The sequence below is a fragment of the Pelecanus crispus genome, chromosome 3 (assembly GCF_030463565.1).
Source record: "Pelecanus crispus isolate bPelCri1 chromosome 3, bPelCri1.pri, whole genome shotgun sequence".
Lineage (NCBI taxonomy): Eukaryota > Metazoa > Chordata > Aves > Pelecaniformes > Pelecanidae > Pelecanus > Pelecanus crispus.
In genome coordinates, this window is record NC_134645.1 from 22,045,422 (window position 1) to 22,070,346 (window position 24,925).

Genomic DNA, 24,925 nt, shown 5'->3' on the forward strand with positions numbered 1-24,925 from the left:
GCTGCCTGCTGGTATCACCGGCGGCATCAGCGCATCAGATGGGCCACTGCTTATCTGTGCCGTTCTTCTGCTACGGCAACTCGCTGATGTAAGGATAAGCCTGGGAACAAGTGGCTTTTCTTTTTCTTGCCTGTCATTTTTAATGCTTCTTGCTTTATTGAGACCGAGTTTTCCCCGCCTCCTTTCTCTCCTAAAACAATACTGAATCAGAGAGGTCCTGTGCAGTGACTATTTCAGGAGCAAGCATGGTGGATTTGCTCAGGCACTTGCTCTGCGGCAGCCGGAGTGGCAGGAAGAAGGACTTGACGCAGAGGCTCACGTTTGTCTGCCATCACCTGGCCACAGGTCGCTGCGCCGAGTCACTGGCTCCTCCGTAACGCCTAGTCTCTTTGGAAACCTGGTTCTCTTTTTAGCTCTGTTCTTCATGCTACCGTACCAAGCATCTGCGATCAGATCTCTGTCTCAGCTGAAATGGTGTAAAACTGAAGTAACTGGGTGAGGGATTTTTTTTTTTAACATATTTATTTAACACAAGGTGTGGGTTTCCTGAAAGTCTGGGAGGCAGTGTGGCTTCTTCCTTCTCTTCACTAAGGTCATCGCTGGCACTTTTGCTGTGACACATAGGAGAAATAAGACATTGAATTTTTTATAATATATGCCAAAACAACTCTGTGCACCCATCTTGCTCTGTAAACATCTGATATTATTAACAGAACCCTTGTCCTTCCCTTGCTACTCTTTGAATTTGTATTTCTGCTGTGACAAACAAAAATTTAGGTTCTTTAGGATAAAGGCATTTTTTCCAGCAGCTCTCAAGCAATTGGTTTTCTTGCTTAATTTTGAATACTTCATCACTGAACATGCTTATTTCTCTAGAAGGGAGTTACAAGCCCCAGCTGTTCTTGACATCTTCACTCCATTGTATCTGGACTCCTCTCCTAACTATAGCTGTGGTTGTAATAGCCTCACTTTCTTACAGAGTAAGCCATGAGGGCTACCGTGGGAAGAGGGAGGACTGAAGACAGAGAATTGCTGCTCCAACTAATGGCAAAGTCTTTTTATTTCAAGTGATTTTGTTGCTACTTTGAGATACAAGAATCCTTATCCCAAAAGGGATGATTGCCTGCATGCCCTCCCTGTTTTCTATGCTGACTTCAGGTTCCTATAAGGAATTATCAGATTGCATCTTAATAATCTTTTTACCATGCTCTACCTATTGAGTTGTTTTGCCTTCTCTCACTCCTTCCACTGTATTTTATAATCTGTGTTCCTTTTATCTTTATCCAAATTGTTGCTGTTTGTACAGTGAAATTTCATGCAGGGCTCCAGGAGCTTTTAACACAGCAGCATTCACAAGCACCTGCAGTTTACGATGATCATTCGCTTTTCCCCTAGTACCCCAGCCCCGGTGCAAACCCTACCTGCACCTCTTCCTCTCCAAAGGGCATCCCCTGACCCACAGGGCAGGTTTTTTAGGAGGACATAGTGACCCTGCAGTACAAGCTTCTCTCTGAACACAGGGAACCAGCTCACAATTCCTGCAAACTGGGAATGCTGAATTTAAAACATCTCTGGGAGCTGTTGCTCAGGTGCAAGCGAACAAGAGGCAGAGCCTACACTGGCCCTTCTACAGTAAACCTTTCATTCTGCAAGAAATGGAAGGGTAGTGTACCCAGAGCAGCAACTGAGGTTTCCATGTGTCCTTTGCTCTCATGTCCACCAGCAGAAATCCAAAATCCATTTACTTCATCTGGAGTCTGTCCACGGATTGCTGCATGTACTTACCTAATTAAGACTTCTCAGTCCTAGGAGCTTTTACCCACATGTATCACTATAGGACTGCCAAGAAAGGTTAAAAAAAACAACAAACAAAATACCCTCCTGAATGGCAACCAAATAGGGAATTCTTTTCTGATCCTAAAAAATAATTGGTCAGATAGACCCACAGAAACCTGGAAGTACAGCTAACTGTCAAACCAAGGCATAAAATTGGGGCAGCTGGAAGATAAAGGCAGATAAATGGAAGGAAATACTTAATACTTAATGAAGCATTAATACTTCTTTTTTTGGGCAATGGGACTCGGTTAAACCACATGCAGTGTGCATCCCTATTCTTAGTTCAAGCATTAAAATTCCTCTGACCTTTCAGGGCAGGAGATATTTTTTTCTAGGTGCAGATTCTCTTTCTTCTAGCTTTGCACTTGCTTTCTAGAAGTAACATATTATATTTGCCATTTGAGCAACCCTAGCAAAGCTGTGAGAAATATTTTCCTTCTAATTTAGCTAGGACTCCTGATTTTAAGTCTTTTGTTGATTATCCTAGACTGTAATGGGCTTAGAAAATGCATGTTTTATAGATTTGAAAGAGCAAATGAAAACAATTGTGAGTTTGCTTTACCTTCTTATTTTAGAAGCAAAATCCTGTTCCTTAGATAGCAACCTTTACAGCTAATGTAATTATATCTCCATGTCTTTCTATTTGCCATGTTAGAATGCATGAATCCTCAGAAACAGCAACAAGGAGGGAGTGCAGAGGACCGTGAGTGTGTTAGCTAGATAGTGAGTAGAAAACTTGTAGTATAGTAGATGAATATATAGTTTCTGAATTTAAAAAGCGTCTTTTTTGTTGATGGAATGATTTTAACATTTTAGAAGCATGCCAGCGAAAACCTGCAAAGATACAGTTCGAGATCGTTCATTTTGCAAAAGTGCATATACGAAAGTTGAGGAATTCCTCTGTGTTACTAAATTCAGCTTCGAAGTATCCTTTCAAGGCAAGGTGATATTATTTTAAAGATCTGCATAAGTCACTCCTCCTGTAGCATATGGAAACCCTGCGACAGAATTAGGAGTACACTTGAGTTCCACATTTAACTTACTTAACTGCGAGTCCTTCCTATTTCCTCCTCAGTCTCATGCCTCCTTTACTACATACCTCCTAGAACCATAAGGCAAGAGGGTCTTAAAAAATCCTGTGCTCTGCTGTGCAACTGCGATTAATTGCTGTGGCAGGTCCATTCCGCACACTGAATAAAATCACAGCTTTGTGAATGTGCACTCTTTATACTAGAACTGATTTTTTAAGACTGTAGTTCAAAGAACTTTAAACTCCTGGGATATATTTCAAGTAGGCAGAAAAGGCAGATATTCAAGCAAACAAATATATAGCAACCTAATGACATGCTAGTAGGAAGAGGACCCTGCCACGAGGGTTACCAACAGGCATTTATGTAGAGTAACTCAAAATAAATTTTTCATTAGCACCTCCTCCTTCTCTGTCAGGACTATTTTCATTGGGCGTGTCTCCATTTATCTTGCTGTGTAACTCAAAAAAGCAAACAGCCAAAAAAAACCCCAAACAACCCTGCAAACAAACCCTAAAAAAGATTATAGCACTGCAGCATTATTTAATTACTTGTCTGTATCTGAATAAAGAACAATTGTTTGCTTACATTAAAGTCTGCACTGCTTGCTACGATTGATTTCCCAGAGGCTGGCAGCCTGCATACGGGGGGTCAGAGTTTGGAATGGGCCATTTTGATTAAATTACCGGATTCCACCAGGACTTTCATATGTGTCTATTCCAGGAAAAAAAAAAAAAAAGTTGGTAGGCTACAACACAAAACGCAGTTGTCAGTAATTTGGCTGCTAGTTTGATTCAGACCAATATTTGGATGACATGCATTTCTTTTAGCTGCTGTCCCTATCAAGGAATAGATATAATTTGGTTATAATTTCCACGTATAAGACATAAGCTTTATGAAAGACTAGTTAAGATTTGGTTGCAAAGTCCAGACTTGCTTCTGAATGACGATTGTGCCACCTAGTGGGTATTCAACTACACTTTTAAACCGATGGAAAGACCCGTGAATAATGAAACGTAGTAGTATACAAATATTTCCAGTGACTTGTTGAAACAAAGCATTTTCTCTTTTCGTCTGATTTATTACCAAGGTGTTCCATTAAGGTAAAAAATATTCTGTTTCAACTACATCATAGCATTTTCCTTTCAATTGTATTAAAGAAATACAATTCATAAAAAGGGCACACCCAGAGCTCTTCACCTCCCTGGCAATAGATCCATTCCTTAATAAATTACTGGCAAATTTCATATGCTTTTATTCTTTGATCAAATTATCAGTATGAAAGGATATTCCCAAATCTCAACTGTTAGGAATTTCTCTTCTGTAATACAATTAAATAAACACACACTCTGAAAATGTTATTTTCTGACCAACTATGCCAATTTTCACTTGAAACCAAACTAAAATGCTTTAGAACATTACTATGATTGCAAGTTTTAGAGCATTATTTAGAACAAATAAGCAATGTGATTAAAAACATATCATTCTGACACAAAGATTCTCTCATAAAATTTCATTATAAATGGTTCCAGTGTCCAAATATATATATATATATTTCATTAGTTAATAGCTATTTCTTAGCAATTTTTTTCCTCTGTCTGAAACCTCTCAACAATTTTTTTTTCCTTTCAGCTTTTTAAGTAAACCATCTGTGCCGTGTGGGAGTGTTGGTTTTGCCGCAGTAGATAGCAATAATATTTCAATCACCAAAGCCAATAATAATAAATTTCCCGTAATAGAGTGTTTCCTAGCATTGTTCAAGTCACTTTATTGCATCTTATGTAAAATTGCCAAACTATCCATCATCAACAAAAGCTATAGTAGGTGGTCTGCATTTTTAGCACCAGTGTGCAATGCCATAATTACAGTATAAAATGTAGTGGTCAGCAAAAGTACAGTTTAGAACCTTTTAGGATTCTCTCAGACTCATGAGAACTTTAAACTCATGTTATTTAACACATTTAAATGATGTATGTTAGACATCTTTCATATAACAGGACCTGACACCAGGTAAACATGACATCTGGACTGGAGACTTTGATAGCTCTTTGCCAGACCTTGATGTAAATACAAACATTTTTTATTATTTTCCCTAAATAAATACCAAAGTGGAGCTCAGCTGCTTTCACGAGCGTTTGTCAAAAAATATCTGAGATTCAGCTTGAGGCTGGCAGAAAATGAAATTATTTTGCGTAGAAAAAAACATAGGTTTTGAAAAGGCAGAAAATCAAAACTGTGGTTTGAGTGTTTATTTATGTTTTAGTTTGGGCTATTTATTTCCCTCCGTGGAAAGGGTTTCCAGAAAAAAATATTTTCAATTTTCTGATTTCAAGGCTTGACAGCATTTTGTCATTTAATTTTCTTCTTGCAGATAAATGAAATTTAGAAAAATGTGTCAGGTGTCAGGTGAACTTCTTTAAAGCTCAGTGTCCAGGCTCTCTGTCTTCTTTGATACTTGAAAAATGTTTGTGCTGTTTCCCAGTTTTCTCTGGTGGTATATTGTGTCAGTGAGCAAATGGTAAAAGCAAAAATGTATTTATTTTTATAGCATAATCAGTTGATTACTTTGTTTTAAAGCAGTTTCATTAAAGATAGTAAAGAGGTCTGCTAATAAGCCTGTTGTTCCCTGTAAATGTTCTTAAAGGCTAATATTTACATTAAATGTGGATTTTAAATGCATGCAAGGATTACTAAAAGTAGAACTGGATTACAAATCCAGTAAAATTTACTTGTTTTATCTAGCATTGGTAACAAGCTCTTCTTGATATTCATTTGCTCAAACATAATTCCTTTTTTAGAGAAGGATGCCGTTTTAGTAGAAGAGGAGAAATTCACTTAGAAGGCTTGAATTTTTTTCTCTCTCTATCTAGAGACAGATTTTTCCATGCTTATTCAACATATTCTAGCATTTAACAACATCTAGAAAGACGATATAGTTAAGTGTAAGTATTCCCATTACTTTATTTCACATGATCAACATTTTAATGTGATCTTTAAATACGTCATTGGGAGGATTATCTGTGGAGTCAATGGACAGTATTTCATAAAGAGATATCTGAGCGCGCGATGAAATTTTAGATCATGACTTCGATTCAACATCATAATAAATAACAAAATATTAAGCAATACTATGTAAAAAAGTGTATATATATAATAAAATATTGAAATTAAGATAGATAGGTTTTTACTCAAAGGAAAAAATATACACCCCTCACGCATCAATGAGATAATTAAATGGCTGTGATTCTTCTTTCATCTCAATCTAATTTCACGTTTAAATTCAACGTAGTAACCCCACCCTTCAGCCAAACCTTCCTGTCCCCAGACACCTGCAATGCACAGCATTAATGTCACTGGGGTGCTCAAGTGAGTAAAACTCTCAGTATTTGTTTGTAATTCTGACTTCGCTTTGGACTGCGTGTCCGTTTCCTCCAATATCAGTTAGACAGATGGGATGTGATTTTAATAAAGCTCTCTGAAAGAGAAGCTGCCTGGAATTTAAATAATTTCCTTTCAAGAACACACCTCATAGATTTAACCATTCAAGCTGATAGTCAATATTTACTGTAATCTTAATTAAGCAAGGCCTAATTTGCTCTGGTTTTCAAGCATACGAAAACTGTAGACACATCCAAGCTCAGGCTTCTGAAGGTTTCACTTTGTTCTGTATGAGTTGTTCAGACAACAACCGCTAAGTGCACGTGCCTGAGAAAGAAGAGCGCGGTTCCTTCAGCGAGCCTGCTGCTGCTGCACCTGATAAACCTTCACTGCCCTTAGGCCATATCACAACTGAGATTAGTAGCTCGTTTCTGAAGCTTCTCCCTGGACTCATTTCGGAGGATTTCAAGATAGGATTATTTTGAAACTAAAAGTGAATGAGTATGTTGGGTCACTGAGGCTAAAGAATAAATAAATAATAAATAGCAGAGAAACACTTATTTAGTCCATGTGGATATCTGTTAAAATCACCGTCCTTTTCACTATGCAGACCAGGATGTGTGTTTGTTATATAAGGCATATTTGGAAAAATTATGCGAGGGAATTACACAGTTCACGTAACAAATTCAATCTTAAATGGAAGTCTTAAGTGCAAAGGATCAGAGATACACATCTGGATTTTTGAAATGGCAACAGATGCAACATGTCTGTTTTTTTCTTTTTTTTCTTTTCTTGTACTAGTGGTAACATGGTATTTATTCTTACTTTTGTAGCTGTGTAAATAAGCAGATGTTTCCACTGAAATCACTGGACATTAAAACATTAGTATTCAAAGTTACGTTCCTATCATAATATAAAAACCCTCAGTGAAGTGTTCATACTACATGAAGTAAGGTGTTTGGAAATGCAAATATTGTAAAAGCAAACAGAGTATAAGGAAGCAAGGCCCGCAGTAGATGCTGCAGGTACAGCTGGGCAGTGTAAGGAGATGGCAGATGTTTGAGAAAAGCTAATTGGCAAATTAAGGCATAAAAGAGGCTCTTCCCGTGGCCCAGCTTTAGATACCAAATTTCCTGGCTGTGTTAGGTGGGCAGTCTCAGGGGCTCCCAATGTGGCATCCTTACGCGTCCCAGCAGGAACACTTTAGGTAGCATCCCCCTGCCTCTGCTCCCTGGGGGGATGCTCCCTTCTGCTGACTGCAGGGCAGCAGGGGATGCAGATCAGGTAGTTCAGTGCTGTGCGTTAGGTTCTCTAAACCCTCTCCAAAGGAAGGGGAATAACACGTATGACTAAAGAAGTTAGTTCCTAGTTTGCTCATGCTAGACCTCACACACTAACAGCAGCAACACAGTAAGCAACTAATAAGCAAATCTAATTCATTGATCACAAAAGTGATTTTAAAGCTCTGACATTAAATCTATGTAATTTTAGTAAGCCTAAGCAAAACATCTTTATGGATGGAAAATGGAAGAGCTTGAGTTGAAGTTTTAGTGGGATATGGGCTTTTTTTTTTTTAATGGGAAATGGGCTTAAGCTGCGCCAGGGGAGGTTTAGGTTGGAAATTAGGAAAAATTTCTTTATGGAAGGGGTGGTCAAGAATTGGAACAGGCTGCCCAGAGAGGTGGTGGAGTCACCATCCCTGGAAGTGTTCAAAAAACGGGTAGATGTGGCACTTGGGGACATGGTTTAGTCTAGTCTACCCTTGATTGGCTTAGAGTAGACTTGGTAGCGTAGGTTAATGGTTGGACTGGATGATCTTAAAGGTCTTTTCCAACCTAAACGAGTCTATGATTCTATGATTCTATGTTTGACTGAGCTTTATCTACATCAAATTGATACCTAATTAGTAAAAAAATATAATCTTTCCTTATTACAATATTTGGAATAATGTGACAAAAGTGTATGTGTATATATATATGCAGATATATGTGTGTGTGTATGTATATACACATATGCATAGCTATATACACATGCATATATATACACACATATGTGTATAAATATCTGCAAACATATACTTTCATTTGCAGATATAAATACACATATTTTTGTCACATTTTATATGTGACATTTGTACGTATATATTCTTATTTGTACATATATAAAAAAGTATGAGATTATATCAGTTATTTGTCTGTATCGACTGTGAACATATAAGACAGTGGCCAGGATATTTCATAATGGGATCGATTTCTGTGGCTCTGTATTCTCATTCCGCAAAGAGGCAAACCTATATTGAGTGTAATATATTTAATCATCAGTACAAGTCATGGTAAATCTGAGGTGCTGCCCACTGATAATTACACTGTGCTTCCTATTATCACATACGCATTCATAAGGAATCCTGTATCTTGTGTTACACTAGCTGCAAGTGATGTGAGCTGCTATATAATAAATGTAAAATCGTGAATGCTAGTGTGAATACTTGCATCTTCATTTTTTTTCATTTCAAGTTTTTAAAATTCTTTATTGTGTTTTGAAAAAAAACCTGCTATGTGTGATTTGAAAAATAAGTATATGTAATCTTGGGAATAATTTCAGGAAAACTTTAAAATTCATATCTATTTTTATTTTACCAAATATTAGTTTTAGAACAAAGCTTATGTGCTGGTTTAGGTAAGTGCATTAAGCATTCTAAAGGCTTGGTTTCTTCATGTTATAAAACAGTTTTATAATTCACTGCATGGAGTTCTCTGCTGTTTAGGCTAATCTGTATACAATAGCAATGCAGAGGAAAACAGAAAAATAAGTTAAGCAATTTTCTTGTCTGTGAAAACAGATGAGATGTGAAATTCTTCAATCGTCAAGGTTTGCTGGTTTTGAGCTCACACACAGCCAAGCCCATAGAGTGCCATCTGACTTCCCAGAAAATGCATCTTAGAGCCCTTTAAAGACAGCAAGAAAACATACTTCTCTGCAAAAATGGAGGTTGTCTGTTTGTGAATAGGAAGGTTTAAGGAAAGGAAAAAATATGGTAAATTGAAATGTGAAGTATTAACAAAACTGCTGAAATATGAAATAAGCAAAGAGAAATTAAATGCAGTGAAAATGTGTGACAGAACTGTTCCTACCATCTATTCTATTTTACTTTCTATTTACAGCAATTTGCAATAAATTAGGCTATTCCAAAAATTCAGGCTTTTAAATCTGTGTTATACCCATTTTCTGAAATTAGCGATGATTTCTGTAGCTGCTTTCTCCTTCCCTTCCAATGGGTCTCAGTGGGATATCAAATACCTCAGTCCCTCCAATGGAGCAGGAGCCTCTGCTCCTGCGTTGGGTGCATTGGGAAGGATGTATGTGAAAGTTTGCATAGCCATTGCCCGTACTGTGCTTTTCCTGAATAATGCTGGGAAGGGTACATTGCCTCTGGTGTTCTCTGGCCTGTTCATTCCATAAGCTCTTATTAAAGAGCAGAAACAAGAACAAAAAACCCCAAACCATGGTGAATAGCATAGCAGTAATCTTAGGTAAGTAATGATACATTCTTGGGCTAAAAATAGTTTCCTTTGTTACTCCCTGACTTGAAATTGTAATGTAGTGTACCGTACCAACGATTTGTAAACTCTTATCCTGGTACATAAACCTATACTCACTTCACAGTTTGGTTTGTTTGCCTCACTCAGGCTGTGCTGCACTGTTTGTTTTACCAAGATATTTGTGGCTGCTTTCCCACTTGGTCGCACATCATTCTGTCTTTGAGCTGGGCTTACTGGGCAGGTGCTGGCAGGCTGCGCTGCAGGGCGTGCTGTCCTTTTTCTTGGACCCAGGAGACCTTCTCTTTCCCTGTCACACTTCTTCTAGAGAAAGCAGAAAATGCATGGCAGTTTTGGAAAATGATGGATAACTTAGCTTGCTTTGGCTTCCTAAAGGGAAGAATATCCAGTTGCGCTGATCTGGCATGTTATGGTGGTGGTGGTAGTGATGGTGTGTTTTCCATGCAGATGAACATATGGGTAATACATTTTTGTATTAAATTAAACAGTTCAATTACAGGAGCTTGTAGAAGAGCCAGAATAACAAAAGACCGTACTCATCATCCTGCCAGCACTTCCAATTTATCAAATAATCCAGTCAAAACAAGTTTAGGGGTCCCCTTAATACCTGAGGGGTTTAAAAAGCCGAGTTCCAGCTTGCAGGATTGCATTGGGCAGCAGGGAGCTGTCGGTGGGTTGCTCTCACTCTCCTCTTCCTCAGTCACTGGACTGCTGAGGACTGTGCAGGTTTTCATTGAAACAGTGGCTTAGAGAAGTTACTTTGAAGTCCAGTGGATGGGAGAACTGACCTGAGAAATAAAGGTTTAGTTCCAGCGCTTGTTCAGCCTCTGAAAGACTGCAGCTGAAATACAGTTTTCCCAGGCTTCCTCGTGCTAAGTCTTTTGAAATACGGCGTTTCTGAAAGGATTTATTGGTTAATTTACATTGCAACTCCATTTCAAAGTGTACAATTAAACAGGATTCACAATCATTTTATGGACTTAGTGATAGTGCAGCGTTTACACATTAATTTTGCAAGATTATTTGTATCTTTTATGTGGTAGTTGTTTTGGACTTCCAAGGCTAATACTTAGGTTAGTTTACGGTTGTGTTATGCAATGAAAATGGGAAGTACTACCAAACTGTCAACTATTTTTATTTCTCAGTAATAGTGTTATTTCTACCATCACTTCTAAGTGATACCGGTTTTTGTTCTATGCCCCGTAGTGAAAGTTTCATTTCCTTTATCAGTATCTTCTGCCTGGTCCTTTCTTGTGTATTAGAAGATACCAGCTTGTCTTTTTTTATGAAAAAACAGCATAATGATATCATTGCCATCTAAACTTACCTGTCAGACTTCACAATCAATACACTTGACTATGTTGGCTGTTACCTTGTAGAAATTTTACAAGTGTATGTCTACGAAGGGCATGCTTTCTGGCTTTCATCCTCTGCTCTCTGTCCCTAATGTCAGCGAAGAAAGGTCTGCACCCTATAACATTAATCATTTCTGGCATATATTTAGTAAATATCATTATTTCGGATCTCTCTGATACTATTCTGGTTTTGACCTCATCCTATCTGACAGTTCTGGAAAAGCTGCCTGCTTCCTAAGTAAAACATTACAAGAACGATGGTTTCCAGCAATCCTGTTTAAGTCAAAGACTTTTTTCCCCACCGTAACTAACCATCCTGGCCCATAAAAACTGGCAAGAACATTGTCAACACTTGCTTAAGTGGTTGCTCACAAGTGAACTGTGGTTTTGTTTCACCCAGGCATTGGAAGGGGCAAGCCAAACTTGAATACTGCTTCACTGTCTTTTTTAAACGTGAACATTCTTGTACGTTGGGCTTCCATGGGCTTTCATTTGTAATTTTTGAGTAAGTGGGATCTCCATTTTTATAGGCATGTAAATGAATATTGTCTTTGGTCAAGGCAAAGAAGTGAGCTGGTATGAGTGTGCCTGATGGGGTGTGAATGAAAGCAAGAACATGCTTCTCATCCAGACCTCTGCTTGCCTTTTTGCAAATGGCTTTCTGCAGACTTTCATTTCATTAGTGTAGATGGGATGAATCTATCTCTCTCTCAGTGCAGATTTGACTTCTGCAGCTTCTTTGAAACAGAATGATAGGGATTGGTGAGGAGATGTTGCTGTATGCTTGGTGGCCTGAACTACACCACCCCCATAGTCAGAAGTAGTATATCTTGAGGAAGAAAAAAAAGAAATATCTTGTGTCCCACAGCTTCTCTAATAGATGGCAAAAACATGGTGGATTTTTTTTCAGAAAATTTTGTTTAGATCTTCTTGGGAAAGGAACAATTAAAATGGTAAAATACATTGAGCATTTTAGAGGAGCAGCTTGACAAATTTTCAGAATGTCTTTTTGCCTGAAATTTCATGCAAAACTGCACATTTCTTTCCTGTGAACTTTGCAAAGAAAAGAAAACTTGGAATGTCAGTTTTTTGATAGAAGTTAATTTTAGTTTCAACCTACTTTGATTTTAAGAAAATCAAAGTTATCAATGTTATGGGCTTAAGCTGCGCCAGGGGAGGTTTAGGTTGGAAATTAGGAAAAATTTCTTTATGGAAAGGGTGGTCAAGAATTGGAACAGGTTGCCCAGAGAGGTGGTGGAGTCACCATCCCTGGAAGTGTTCAAAAAACGGGTAGATGTGGCACTTGGGGACATGGTTTAGTCTAGTCTACCCTTGATTGGCTTAGAGTAGACTTGGTAGTGTGGGTTAATGGTTGGACTGGATGATCTTAAAGGTCTTTTCCAACCTAAACGATTCTATGATTCTATGATTCTATGATGTTATTTTACAGTTTATAAAATTCTTACCATTTTTCTTTTTAGAAATTGTTTAAGTTGGTTGACATTTTCAATCTTTCTATCAGGAAAAGAGTTAAATTTAACTGTGTGATTTCCCAGAGCAATATTTACTGTTGTTATTATTGTTATTATTATGTTCACATTTGCCTGATATGATGATGAATGCATTAAAAGTGGGTTGAATTACATTAAGATAAGACAGCATCATTGTAAACTTGTCTTCCTATTAATAAAGAGAAAAATTAATATCTCATTTACACTACATATCAAAATATGAGGGGTGTTGTGTTAGTTATTGTGTGTGGGTTAAGGGAAGAAATTGTGGTCTGTTTACTGCATATGTCAAAGAAGCTGCACCTTTTAAAATCACATAGTGTCTTATGGCTTGCTAACAAAACCAAGTACAGTTAAGGTAAAACAGAATGTAGAAAATAATTGAAGAACCAAACCCAAAACCTCCCCTTTTGGGTAAATATTTTGTGTAACACCAGTGCATCGTGATACTCATTATTATCTCATGCCATAATATATTGACTCTGGAGGGAATCACAGTTAGAAAACGAACAAACATTTCTCTTTGACAGCATATGTTGTTTAACATTTACTATCAGCAATGGACTTTAGCATCAGAATTCTTCCTGCTTGATGATATAATTGATTTATTACAATTAATCTAGTCGGTTGACCACGGAAGTTAATGAAATAAGGGAAATGCAAATTCCTATTCTGAGCATGTCTTCATTTTACGTAAGTACTTGGGGAAAAGGATTAAGGCTTAATTATGAATCCCTTTCATGCGTTTTTCCTCTTTTTCTAAAGTGTTTAATTATTGCTTTGACATACATCTGCCAAACATTTCTTCCTGACTCTAGAGACCATATTTTTAAAGGAAATTTTAACATGTGTTGCCCCAAAGACATTTTGAAGTCATTAGATGTACAAAATCCTTAGTCCAAGTATAAAAATGTGCATGAAAACCGAACAGTGGCATGTGAAAAAGTGCTAATGAGAACTTTTAGTACCTTTATCAGGTAGCCAAAATGTAGATGAAAATGAAATGATCTCTGCAGCCTCACAGATTAGAGTAGATTGACACAGTGAAATGACACTGGCTTGTATCTCTATAGTTCAAGAAAAGATAGAACAATATTTTTGTTTGTCATTAGCTGTAACTGGAGGCAGCAGAGCCTGGGGCTGTGTTTTGCTAGTGCCAGGATAGGACTGGGGACCAGCATTGATTCAAACTTGGAGTATTTGTGGCTGCATGTGTCTGGCATTTAGTTTTTGAAGGCTCCAGGAGAGTGGGCTGTTGAGATGTAGAGTTGAGAGAGAGGGTAGATCCATCAGGGAGTGTTTTAATTAAGAGCTGGAGTTAGGGGGCATTTTAATACTACTGCGGGTCCATATTCTCCTGGGATTTTGGTTCTTCTGTGACTGAATGTTTTTAAGAAAACAGTACATGATTACTACAAAAGAGCTCAAATTCACAGCTGTAAGCTGAGCACTAAGATGTGTTACCACGTACACATCTGACTTGGAATGTGTCACAGGCAGCTTGGCTTTTAAAGACATCTTTCAAAGTGCTGAAGGGATTTTATGTATGAGTATGCGGATGATTATCTATTTACCGTCTTCACCTGTTCACTTGTTTTTTGGTTTTTCCCTCCTGCAGACTATGTCAGAGAGCCACAATGATCATGCAAAATAACAGTTCGGCCTCGCCCCTGTTTTCAAATGTGAGCTCCTTCTGGAAGAGAGATTCACATGGACTGGGACTTCTTGATGAAGCAGAATCGCTCATTGGCAGCTATGATTTCCCTCAGACCACAGTGAGTTTTCCCTTCTCCACTGTGGAATCAACAAACATGTCCTTAAATGCCACAAGCAAAGACCCTCTGGGTGGACACGCTATCTGGCAAGTAGTTTTGATTGCTTTCCTCACTGGGATCCTTGCACTGGTGACCATCATAGGAAACATCCTCGTGATTGTTGCATTTAAGGTTAACAAACAACTGAAAACGGTCAACAACTACTTCTTGTTGAGTCTTGCTTGTGCAGATTTGATCATTGGTGTTATTTCCATGAATCTTTACACCACATACATCATCATGGACCACTGGGCTTTGGGAAGCTTGGCCTGTGATCTTTGGCTCTCCATTGACTATGTCGCCAGTAATGCCTCTGTCATGAATCTCCTTGTCATAAGTTTTGACAGGTATTTTTCCATCACTAGGCCGCTTACGTACAGAGCCAAACGAACAACCAAAAGGGCTGGGGTGATGATTGGTTTAGCATGGATCATCTCTTTTGTTCTTTGGGCCCCTGCCATCTTGTTCTGGCAGTATTTTGTTGGGAAGAGGACTGTACCTCCTGATGAATGTTTCATCCAGTTTCTAAGTGAACCTATCATCACTTTTGGCACTGCCATAGCTGCCTTTTACTTGCCAGTCACCATTATGAGTATTTTGTATTGGAGGATCTACAAGGAGACCGAGAAACGCACCAAAGAGTTAGCAGGGCTGCAGGCTTCAGGCAGTGAAGCAGAGGCAGCCCGCTTCGTACACCAGACAGGCAGCTCCCGGAGCTGCAGCAGCTACGAGCTGCAACAGCAGAGCATGAAACGCTCTACCCGAAGGAAATACAGACGCTGCCACTTCTGGCTCACAATGAAGAGCTGGGAACCCAATACAGACCAGGGGGACCAAGAGCACAGCAGCAGCGACAGCTGGAACAACAACGACGCTGCTGCCTCCCTTGAAAATTCAGCCTCCTCTGACGAAGAAGACATCGCAGCAGAGACCAGAGCCATCTATTCAATCGTACTGAAGCTTCCTGGTCACAGCGCCATCCTCAATTCCACGAAACTACCCTCCTCGGAAGATTTGCATGAGTCAGGGGATGAACTGCAGAAATCCGACGCAGAATCGAAGGAAAAGAAACCTAAAAAATTGCAGCCTCCCAGAAGTGTTCAGGATGGTGGAAATTTCCAAAAGAGCTTTTCTAAGCTTCCGGTTCAACCAGGGTCAGCAGAGACAACCACAGCTTCTGATGGCATCTCATCAGTGACCAAGACATCTGCAGCCCTGCCCTTGTCCTTCAAGGAAGCAACTCTGGCAAAAAAGTTTGCCTTGAAGACCAGAAGTCAGATCACAAAGCGAAAACGAATGTCACTTATCAAAGAAAAGAAAGCAGCACAGACACTCAGTGCCATTTTGTTTGCCTTCATCATTACCTGGACCCCATATAACATCATGGTTCTGGTGAACACCTTTTGCAACTGTATCCCCAAAACTTTCTGGAACCTGGGGTACTGGCTTTGCTACATCAATAGCACAGTGAACCCCGTGTGCTATGCACTGTGTAACAAAACATTCAGAAACACTTTCAAGATGCTACTGCTGTGCCAGTGTGACAAACGAAAACGACGCAAACAGCAGTATCAGCAAAGGCAGTCCGTCATTTTTCATAAGCGGATCCCTAGGGAGGCTTCATAGAATAGTATTTTTTAAACAGTTAAAAAAAATAACAAAGGGGGAATGGGATGGGACAGGACGGGATGGGACAGGATGGGATGAGACGGGATGGGACGGGATAGGAGGGGATGGGACAGGATGGGACGGGATGGGTTGGGGTGCAAGGGTGGTTCCAGGGTGCTGATTCAAACATTTAAATATCAAGACGTGAAAGCAGCTGCCAGGCTTATGTATCCTTTTAATAAATCCAGTTTAATATAAAAATCAAGTCTGCATTCAGCAAAAACTAACAAACTTTAACATTTTTACTAAGGAATGAAAGACTTAATAAAGTTTTCCTACAAATTTGCAAGAAGCTGTATAGCAATTATAAACCCATTACTGATCTGCCCAGCTCTTTGATTATAATACACTCTGGGATCTCAGGTAAGCACATCTAGCTAGCCCAACTCTTCTGTTTCCAAGGAATCCAACAACTTTCAATTCAAGTCACATACAGATGTAGCAAGCTAGCGAAACGGGATTATGAAATTATTTGAGACACTGTATAGGTTGCAAAATTGCTTCTTCTTGTCCAGGTAGAGCTTCCTGTCTAATTCTCTTCCGGTGTATTGCTAATTGTACCCCTTGATTCCTGATTGCCGAGTTTCTATGTGTGCAGCTCATGTTATGTATATGTGTGTGTGAGTGTGTATGTATGCATAACATACATTCACACCTCTAAAATACACACATACCAGGAAAGAGGTGATCTATTCTTCTAGGTTTTACAGGGTCCCCCATCACAATTATATGAGTGAAATTTAAAAAAAAAAAAAATCAGAAAATCATATTATAAATATGTATCTCATTATTTGCCACCTGAAATTCAAGTTTATCTTTGAAACCAAAATATGGTGTCCACATTTCAAATGGAGAGAACCAAAGCGTAGCCTGTGAGCCTAGTAGTCTACAGAGTTTTATAATGGGGCACATGCCCAATAAAACCTTAATCTTGAGCACAGTCTCTCTTCCCAAAGTTATCACGCCTCTTTAAAAGAGACGAAGGTGAAAGGAATTGAAGGCTACATTCAGGGCAGAGTATGACGTTATCTTTGTAGGGTGTAGGATGGCGAGAGTCCACATATGGGCCGCAGAGTGCTGAGGCTCAGAGGGAGTTGCTCAGGAACCAGGTAGGTGCAGCCATTAGCAGGAGCCCCGTTTCGTGCTCGGGCAGCTACGCTGCTCTTGGGGCACACACGGACACTGCGATGCCTTGTCCTGAGTTGCACCATGTGGATGCACCACCATTCTCAGAGCTAGCTCAGATCCAATGCACAGTATCCGTAAGGCTTCCAATGAAAGGTCGAGTTGTAATTTTCTGTCTTAACTTGGTGGAACCCCCCGCTTGCACTTTCTGCACAGGTGATCTTCAAATGCAAAAGATTTGCGTAGAAGAAATGCTTTATTTTTGCACATGAAGGATGCTCACTGAAAAGTGTTTCTTTTCCAGAATCTCTTTTAAAAATCATTAAGAAAAGTGCACCTACGTCTGTTTAATGTCAGGTTATTCGGTGTTGCGAAAAACGTGGCTATTGCCATTAGTAACCTGGCAATTTTTTATAACGAAAATTTTAAAAGGGCTTTAATATTTATAGCTTAGACATGACCAGTATTTCCTGGTATTTGTGATGTGGTCTGCACCAAACATGATTTATAAAAGTCACAGATCCCCTGGGGAAAGGATTGTACTTTACACTATTGTTCTAAATCTGATTTAGTTACATGTTGAAAGATAATTTTGTATTCTCCTTTGAACTGACTGAAACTTTTTTTTTAATTGCTTAGACTCTTATTTTGCTGAAAATAAAACAAAATAAATATCTTCTTTTACAAAGGGGCATCAGTGTTGTGAACACAGAACTGATGTAAAAGCTGCTTTTGTATTCAGTGTGAGATGGTGTTTACAGATGATTTTGACAACAGTGGAAATATATTAAATGGTGTCTGTGTATCTGAACTATTTAATTTTGTGTTATGTTCATATGAAGAAATATTTATACATACTTCACCAAATGTTTTATTTAATGTTGATAATTATTGCTCTTCAGTCTTCAGCTGTAGCGTCCTTTTAAAGTGATTCATAAAGGTCTGCTTGAGAAATGAATAGAGTATACCTAGCTTTCTTGTCACTAAAACAAATACTCTTGACATACAAATCTTTATTTTGTATGAGTTGTTTAAAATGTCTACCTAAAGGTAAGCTTGTAAATGATATTGCAAGTCTACTGCAAGTACAAGTTTAGCATAAAACACACAAAAAAGTTAAAGCTTCATCTATATGTCCAAGTGCATTTTGAGCTAAATATATCCAGAACCCATTTACCAGTTTGGTAGCCACATACAACCAAAGACTTATAAGGCACCCATGTTGCAAAGCAAATTAATGAGCTTTATTTATAGAAAGAAGCATATATTTGAAGTATATTCATTACTCAAGTTGACCTAACTAACGTTTTAACATTTAAATATATATCTATATCTATATATATTGCCATATTATTATCTTCTGATATCTAGAGTAGTGCTTTGCCCCTAACACACAAATTCTGAGAGCACGTAAGGAAGCCAGAGTTCATCAGGGGGTTTTATGGTATATTAGTATTGATTTTACGATGGGAAACTATTCTTTTTAATGAAGGTAACCTTCCTTGAAAGCAGCTGTCACCACTGTTTACATAATAGGAAGAGTTAAACCCTTGGATTGTTTTAACAGAGAAATAAACAACCTGTCTTTTGATGTGTGAACAGGCTTTAAAATGTTATTTACAGGCATCATAAAATGTGTATGTATACACATATTGTAGCATAGATCAATTTAGTTATTATTTATTTAATGTAATATGCACTATAATATATTAAGAATTTGGCTGTGTTACAAGTACAGTGGGGATCAAATTAATTTGTATTTTAGATGTCTATGTGTTTGCTTTAAATCCATGCACACACAAAAATTTTAGCTATATTCATAAGTGGATATATTATTTATGAACACAGGCGCACATGATAGGTTGCAGAAGAAGAACAATGCAAGACCAAAAGGTATAATCTGACACAGCGCTACTCTTAAAAAGTACAAATGATGTAATATTTCATCTGTTTTGAGGAAAATTAGGTCAGAAACATGACAGAAAGCATCATTCTGAGGGCAGACAAACAGCTCAGTCCCATTAACACTCCTCACACAGAAAGCGGGTTTTTCAGAGACCGGGCATCATCTCCATTAATTGCAATAATACAAGATTAGACTCCATACAAAAAGGATCAAAAAATCAGAGGCAATAGCCAGACAGGAGTCATTGGGTTGTCTAGAGAAAGCTTTGTAGAATAGACCCCAATCACTGTCAGCCAGTGAACAGCTCTAAGAAAACAAAATACATTCTAATATATGCTTGGCTTTCTTCATGTAAAATTGTGGTAGAAGTTTACTGCTTCTGTATCAGTATAGGCTGTGAGAAACGTCTGATCCAAAGATCCAGGGACAGGTGTCATGGTGCATGAAGCACTTCATCCTAGCCCAGCATAACACGCTTCCTACAAATGTAAACTGCAGATCAGTGTGGCACTATTCGAAAGCTGAACAGATACAGGAAAGGCCTGAGCAGTTCCCAGGGTCTAAACCTGTGGATCTATATATCCTGAACAATAAATGACCTAAAGGAATCTGGCAGTTTTGTGAGGATACCCACACAGATGTTCTGAGGCAGTTGGTGACCTTTCTCAATTATGTACAACTTCACTTTCTTATTTTGTCTTATTATATTTCCTTATTTCTTCTGCAAGAATATTCTAAAAAGTCTTGGCTCATTATCAACCTTGTATATGTAAGAAGTGAATGCAAGTCCCAAAGTACACTCGGTTTGCCTCTACAGAATGCAAACATCAAAGCAAAAGGATCACGATCGGCAGCACCAGTAATGTTGAATATATGGTTAGCATCATGCTAACGTGTATACGGTAGGGATAGTCATGGAGTATCATGCTAAGCTATTTATAAACTGTATTTCACTTGCCCCCTTGACCATCTGACTATTTATGCATCCCTGTTCAAATTTATATTTGAGATTCCCAACACTCACACTCTTCCAAATGGCTCCCAGATTCTTTTCATAAAATGTGCTTTACAAGCTTGTCTTGGTATCAGGCTTTTTCTTTCCTTTGAATTTATTCCCATGCAAAGTTAAGCTGCTCTTAGACTGTCAGAAGGCACATTACTAGCTCTAGCAGTTGTTAGTGTTGAGGTCTGATACTTTCTTTTCTAAGGATGTATAAGACTTACCAAAAGGAACTGGATCAGGATCCACATATTCCAGGTCCTTATCAGCAGAAATGGTCTGTATCACAAGTTGGCTGTTCACCAAACCTGACCTTCTCTGGGGCATCGGGGATGACCTGCCCATAAGGATGTTCTGCCAAGCCCCCACTAGCTTGAACTTCATCCAGTTCATGAATCATCACGTATTGTAACGCATTTGAAAATTTCTAAAAACATACATATTCATTGTGGTAACTCTGAATATTCTTTGACCCGTGTAAATCTACTGTCCCTTTTCACAACTTGCTTCCAGCTTCTGTGATTTTCTTTTTTGTATACTCCTTTTATCTTTTATGTATTTACCCATGCAAATACCACTGCACTTGCTTCTGGGAGCAGGTCAAAATGATGTATATTTGTAGATGGCTTCTTGTTAACCCAAAGGATATGTACAGATGTCTGGTGGAGTTGAGGTGTTCATAATGATGGCTGTCTTTTCTGCCTCATGAACTGGACTCCCATGATACCCAAGCACTTCTATTTGGAAGCTTAGCTAAACCATGTATGACATTCAGGTTTTCATAGAATTTAAAACCTTATTTAATTAGGATTTTGCTTGTATCAGGCATAGATCATTTGTAGGTTCTGCACTTTTCTACTTCTACTTTTGGGAGCTGCCAGACAGATATTGGGGAAAATACTAACTTGTAATGTCTGTTACTTGGGCATGTTTATTTCAGCTTTTAAGGTAAGCAGACAGGGGGTAGCTAATCTAATCATGCTATTTGTTGGAAACGAGTATGAGTAGGGGTGTTTGGAACTATACACTGTGTTTATTCCATTTCAAATGCTGTGGCACCACAATTGGCTGAGACTGACCATCACAGTATTTGATGTCACTGACAGGTCTTCACCGTCTTAATTGGCAAACTCATTAACTGTGCCATACTGGCATTCAGGACTTTGACTACTTCTGACCACCCACACTGTACATTCAAAATATAACATAGATTGTAATTTTTTTTTTCTCAAGAAAGATTGTTGTAGTTATTTCCAGATACCCTCCTAGATGTGTTTGAGGATTTTTTGCTTAATTTTGAATATTAAAATGGTTCAGGGGAGTTTCAATTAGCCCTGACAGAGATTATTTAATGGAAAGAGTACAGGTAACACAGGAAAACATTGAGATAAGTGCTACTTATTTTGTGGCTTATTCCAACATGTATCATGTGGTATGCATGTTGTACCTATACATCTCTATGCACTACGTATATCTCAGATGGATAATATATGTATGACATAGTACTGTGTATGTACATACAGAGAGACGCACACACACCTGAAGTAATGTATACAGATATATATACAAACTTCTGCTGAAATTGTCAGCTGTGGTAAATGTTACCTTTGATGCCTCGTCAGTTGTAACTGGACAGTGGAACTGTGTTTAAGTCTACTCTGCCTAGCTCCAAATTTCCACATCTTTCCTTAGTGCATATTTCTCCAATTTCATTGTCTTTATTTCTGAATGTGGTGTTTTCAGTGTGTTGTGCTGGCTCTTCAGACATTACCCAAAATTTAGAAATGCATGACCAGATTTCATTTTTATTGAGCTATTGTATCAATACTGTGCAAGGTTTAACTCCATTAGCTTAACCAAAATCACTCTGGTGTTGCCAAATAGGAAAATAAAGGCCTCTATTTCTGACAGTAGATATATATGAGTTCATATATGAGAAGCTCCTATGTTCATGTGAACATCACTGTCAGTTTCTCAGCATGGGTACAGGAATCCAGCCACTATTAAAACAGTTTGAGGCAAATGTCACAAATAAATAGAGGCAAAATAAAGCAAGTCACCACTGCAAATTATTTAAGATAACAAGAACAGCACTCCTCCCATTAGAAACGAGAGGAAAAAATTATCATCCTCCCTCAGCCCGTCCTATTGCTTTGCCCTTTCTGTTGCATGGAATAATACTTTTAATTTGCCAGTCCCACAGGTGGAATTGTGCAAGCTTTAAAAACCTCATTTGCCTGGTAGGACTGGGAAATGCACAGTACATCTGGATAATTCACCCTTTTCTGTTTCTGTAAACAATAAAAACTTGACTGAGTTTAACTGGGTTGTATGATGATGGCCTCAGGGAAGGTCTTCCGAAAATGGTGATAAAACCATTCAGCTCAACTGTGGTGAGGACACCTACCTTTTTTCCAAGCTAGTGAAGCTATAAAATTTATTTAACTTGGCAGAAAGCATGGAAAAAAACCCAAGACATTTAAAGTTTTCATAGATGTGAACATCTTCCCTGCATAAGGGTGAATAAACACATGTAAACAGTGCCCAAAAAAGTTCAGCGTATGACTGACTCTGTAAGCCAAAAGCACATGTCACTCTGTTGGCATAGCAGCCCGACACCCCACCCAGGCCTCTGTGAAGAGATCCTTATTATAGCAGTCTAGGACTAAATAATTAGGCATTAATATGAAAGCAGGATTTGTTGGTCTGGGTGTATGTGCATGCACATATATGCATTTTCCAGGAATTTGATGGGAAATTCTTACTCTCTCCAGGACAAAAGTTATTTAGTGCAGTATCTGGAATGAAAGAATGCTTGGAATGCTCTGGTAGTCATTACTTGACCATGGCTAATAATCAGAAAAGCACAAGACGTTACTGTACAGAGAGAACTTAAATTTACTTTTCAAATCATTCATAGGGGCATAGTTAATTTACTTAAAATACTCAAGAAAACTTGTACACTACCATGGAAAGAAAGTCTCTGGACAAGAATCTGATACCTTATGTAGCTTCAAAATATCCAGTCCTCTTGAGACTATTTTTCTTCTGGATTGAAATCTTTGGGTAACGAGGCAACTATAGTCACTCCTCAAATACTGCCTAGTCTAGAGATGTCAAAGGGCTGAGGAAATGGCCTTCATTAATTTGTGCTTAATGAGTCTGCTTGAAGAATGATTATCGTTGTGTCACAGGCCAATTAACACCATGAGGGTAAAAGATATAACCCGATTTACTTTGAACCCTGCACAGTGCTGCACTGTGTGTTGTGCAGATACATCACAAGGAACAGACCTGTGCAGTGTATCCTGATGCTCAGTACTTTTTCGCCACTCATTATTTTTACTTTTCGTATGGATTCAGTGCTGTCCTATTGAATATACCTATTCAATGCCCTCTTCCATCAATATAAAGTATGCCATGTTTTAGCACCTGCAAAATTATATTAAATCAGATGTAGCTAGAGTTAAGCAGCTTTTTTCCTCCAGTGGTGTGAATTTTTCTGATTCAGAAACACATTCCATTTGCTTGCCTCATATCTTCATTTACGATGTTTATTTTACAACTGAGTGTTATTAGGACAAAACCTTTCCACTGTTCAGACTGTGGAAGAATCTCTGAGTAAATATTTGGCTCCTTTGTTCAAAATGGGTGTGGTTTCTTGACCATAGGCTAATCTGAACAAAAACTTCTGCGTATAAGGACAGAAGAGACTTTAGCTCCTGCACTACCCACACACTTCACTGAATTATGATGGAAGGTCCTTTCAGGCTCATTTTCAAAATAGTGTAGCTACAGAAATAGTTGCGCATTTCCCCATTTATTGGTACTGTCTGAGGAGACTTAGGCTCATGCATTTTTCTCCCTGCTGTGAGACAGGAATTATCAGTATGAAGAACTACCCCACCACTGAATGCAAGAGAAACTTAAACTAAACAGCATGGATGCGGGTTTTTTTGTACTCTGTACAATGCATATTGACTGACACAGTATCCACCGTTAGAGGTGAAATACAAAGTAAGACTACAGATTCATGCCCGGTCTCAGAAGCAAGCTGCATAAGGAAGGATCGTTGAAATCAGTATACTTAGTGCACAAAAATGCCTATTCAAAAGTTACAGCCTAAAAAAGCATGAATTACAATTCATTGCTTTCTGAAAGAATGAAGAACATGCTAAACATAATGTGAAGTTTTGCAGTTGTAAGCTGTAGACATTAGAAGAGGTCAGTGAAGGAGACATAATTTTTTTTCACACAAATTATTCCTGGGTTTCTAGAGGTGTCCCCTCACCCAGCTGGCTCATACCCCAATTCTTCCTGCCGCAGAGTCGATCACAGAATTTTTGCCCCTCTTCCACTCAAGAGCCCTGCACCGACAGTCGCGGGACTCCTGCTTAGCACAAAGCTGGAAGCAAGCTCCTGCCCCTTCCCCGCCGCTGGCGGAAGGGTGTGGGCCACACCAGTCAAGACAAGTTGTAACAGGAAAGAGTCATAAGCTTCCTGCTTCTGTTTGGAGATAGCAGGTATTTTTGTGTTACAAAGGGAGATAACGTTACAGGAATCTGATGAACGTATTTTATGTGTTTCCTGATATGTTTTCCTGTTCCTATTACCTGAAAGCTTTCTGTGCCATACTTCTGATTACGGGGCAAAACAAGTTCCAGAGACAATATCTGAATATATATTTTTAAGGCTTGAATATTTTAAATAAATTGGCATTTTCCTGGTTCTTTCTGATTTTGAAGTA

General features: G+C 38.5%; 1 protein-coding gene across 1 annotated transcript in view; it reads left to right on the plus strand.

Moving 5' to 3' along the window:
* Nucleotides 1-16,105, plus strand: part of CHRM3 (cholinergic receptor muscarinic 3) — a 132,208-nt gene extending 116,103 nt beyond the window's left edge. The window contains exon 2 of the mRNA XM_075707864.1: nucleotides 14,284-16,105. Coding sequence (XP_075563979.1) covers nucleotides 14,284-16,105 — 1,822 coding nt within the window. The remainder of the gene's footprint in view (nucleotides 1-14,283) is intronic.
* Nucleotides 16,106-24,925: the final 8,820 nt, after the last annotated feature.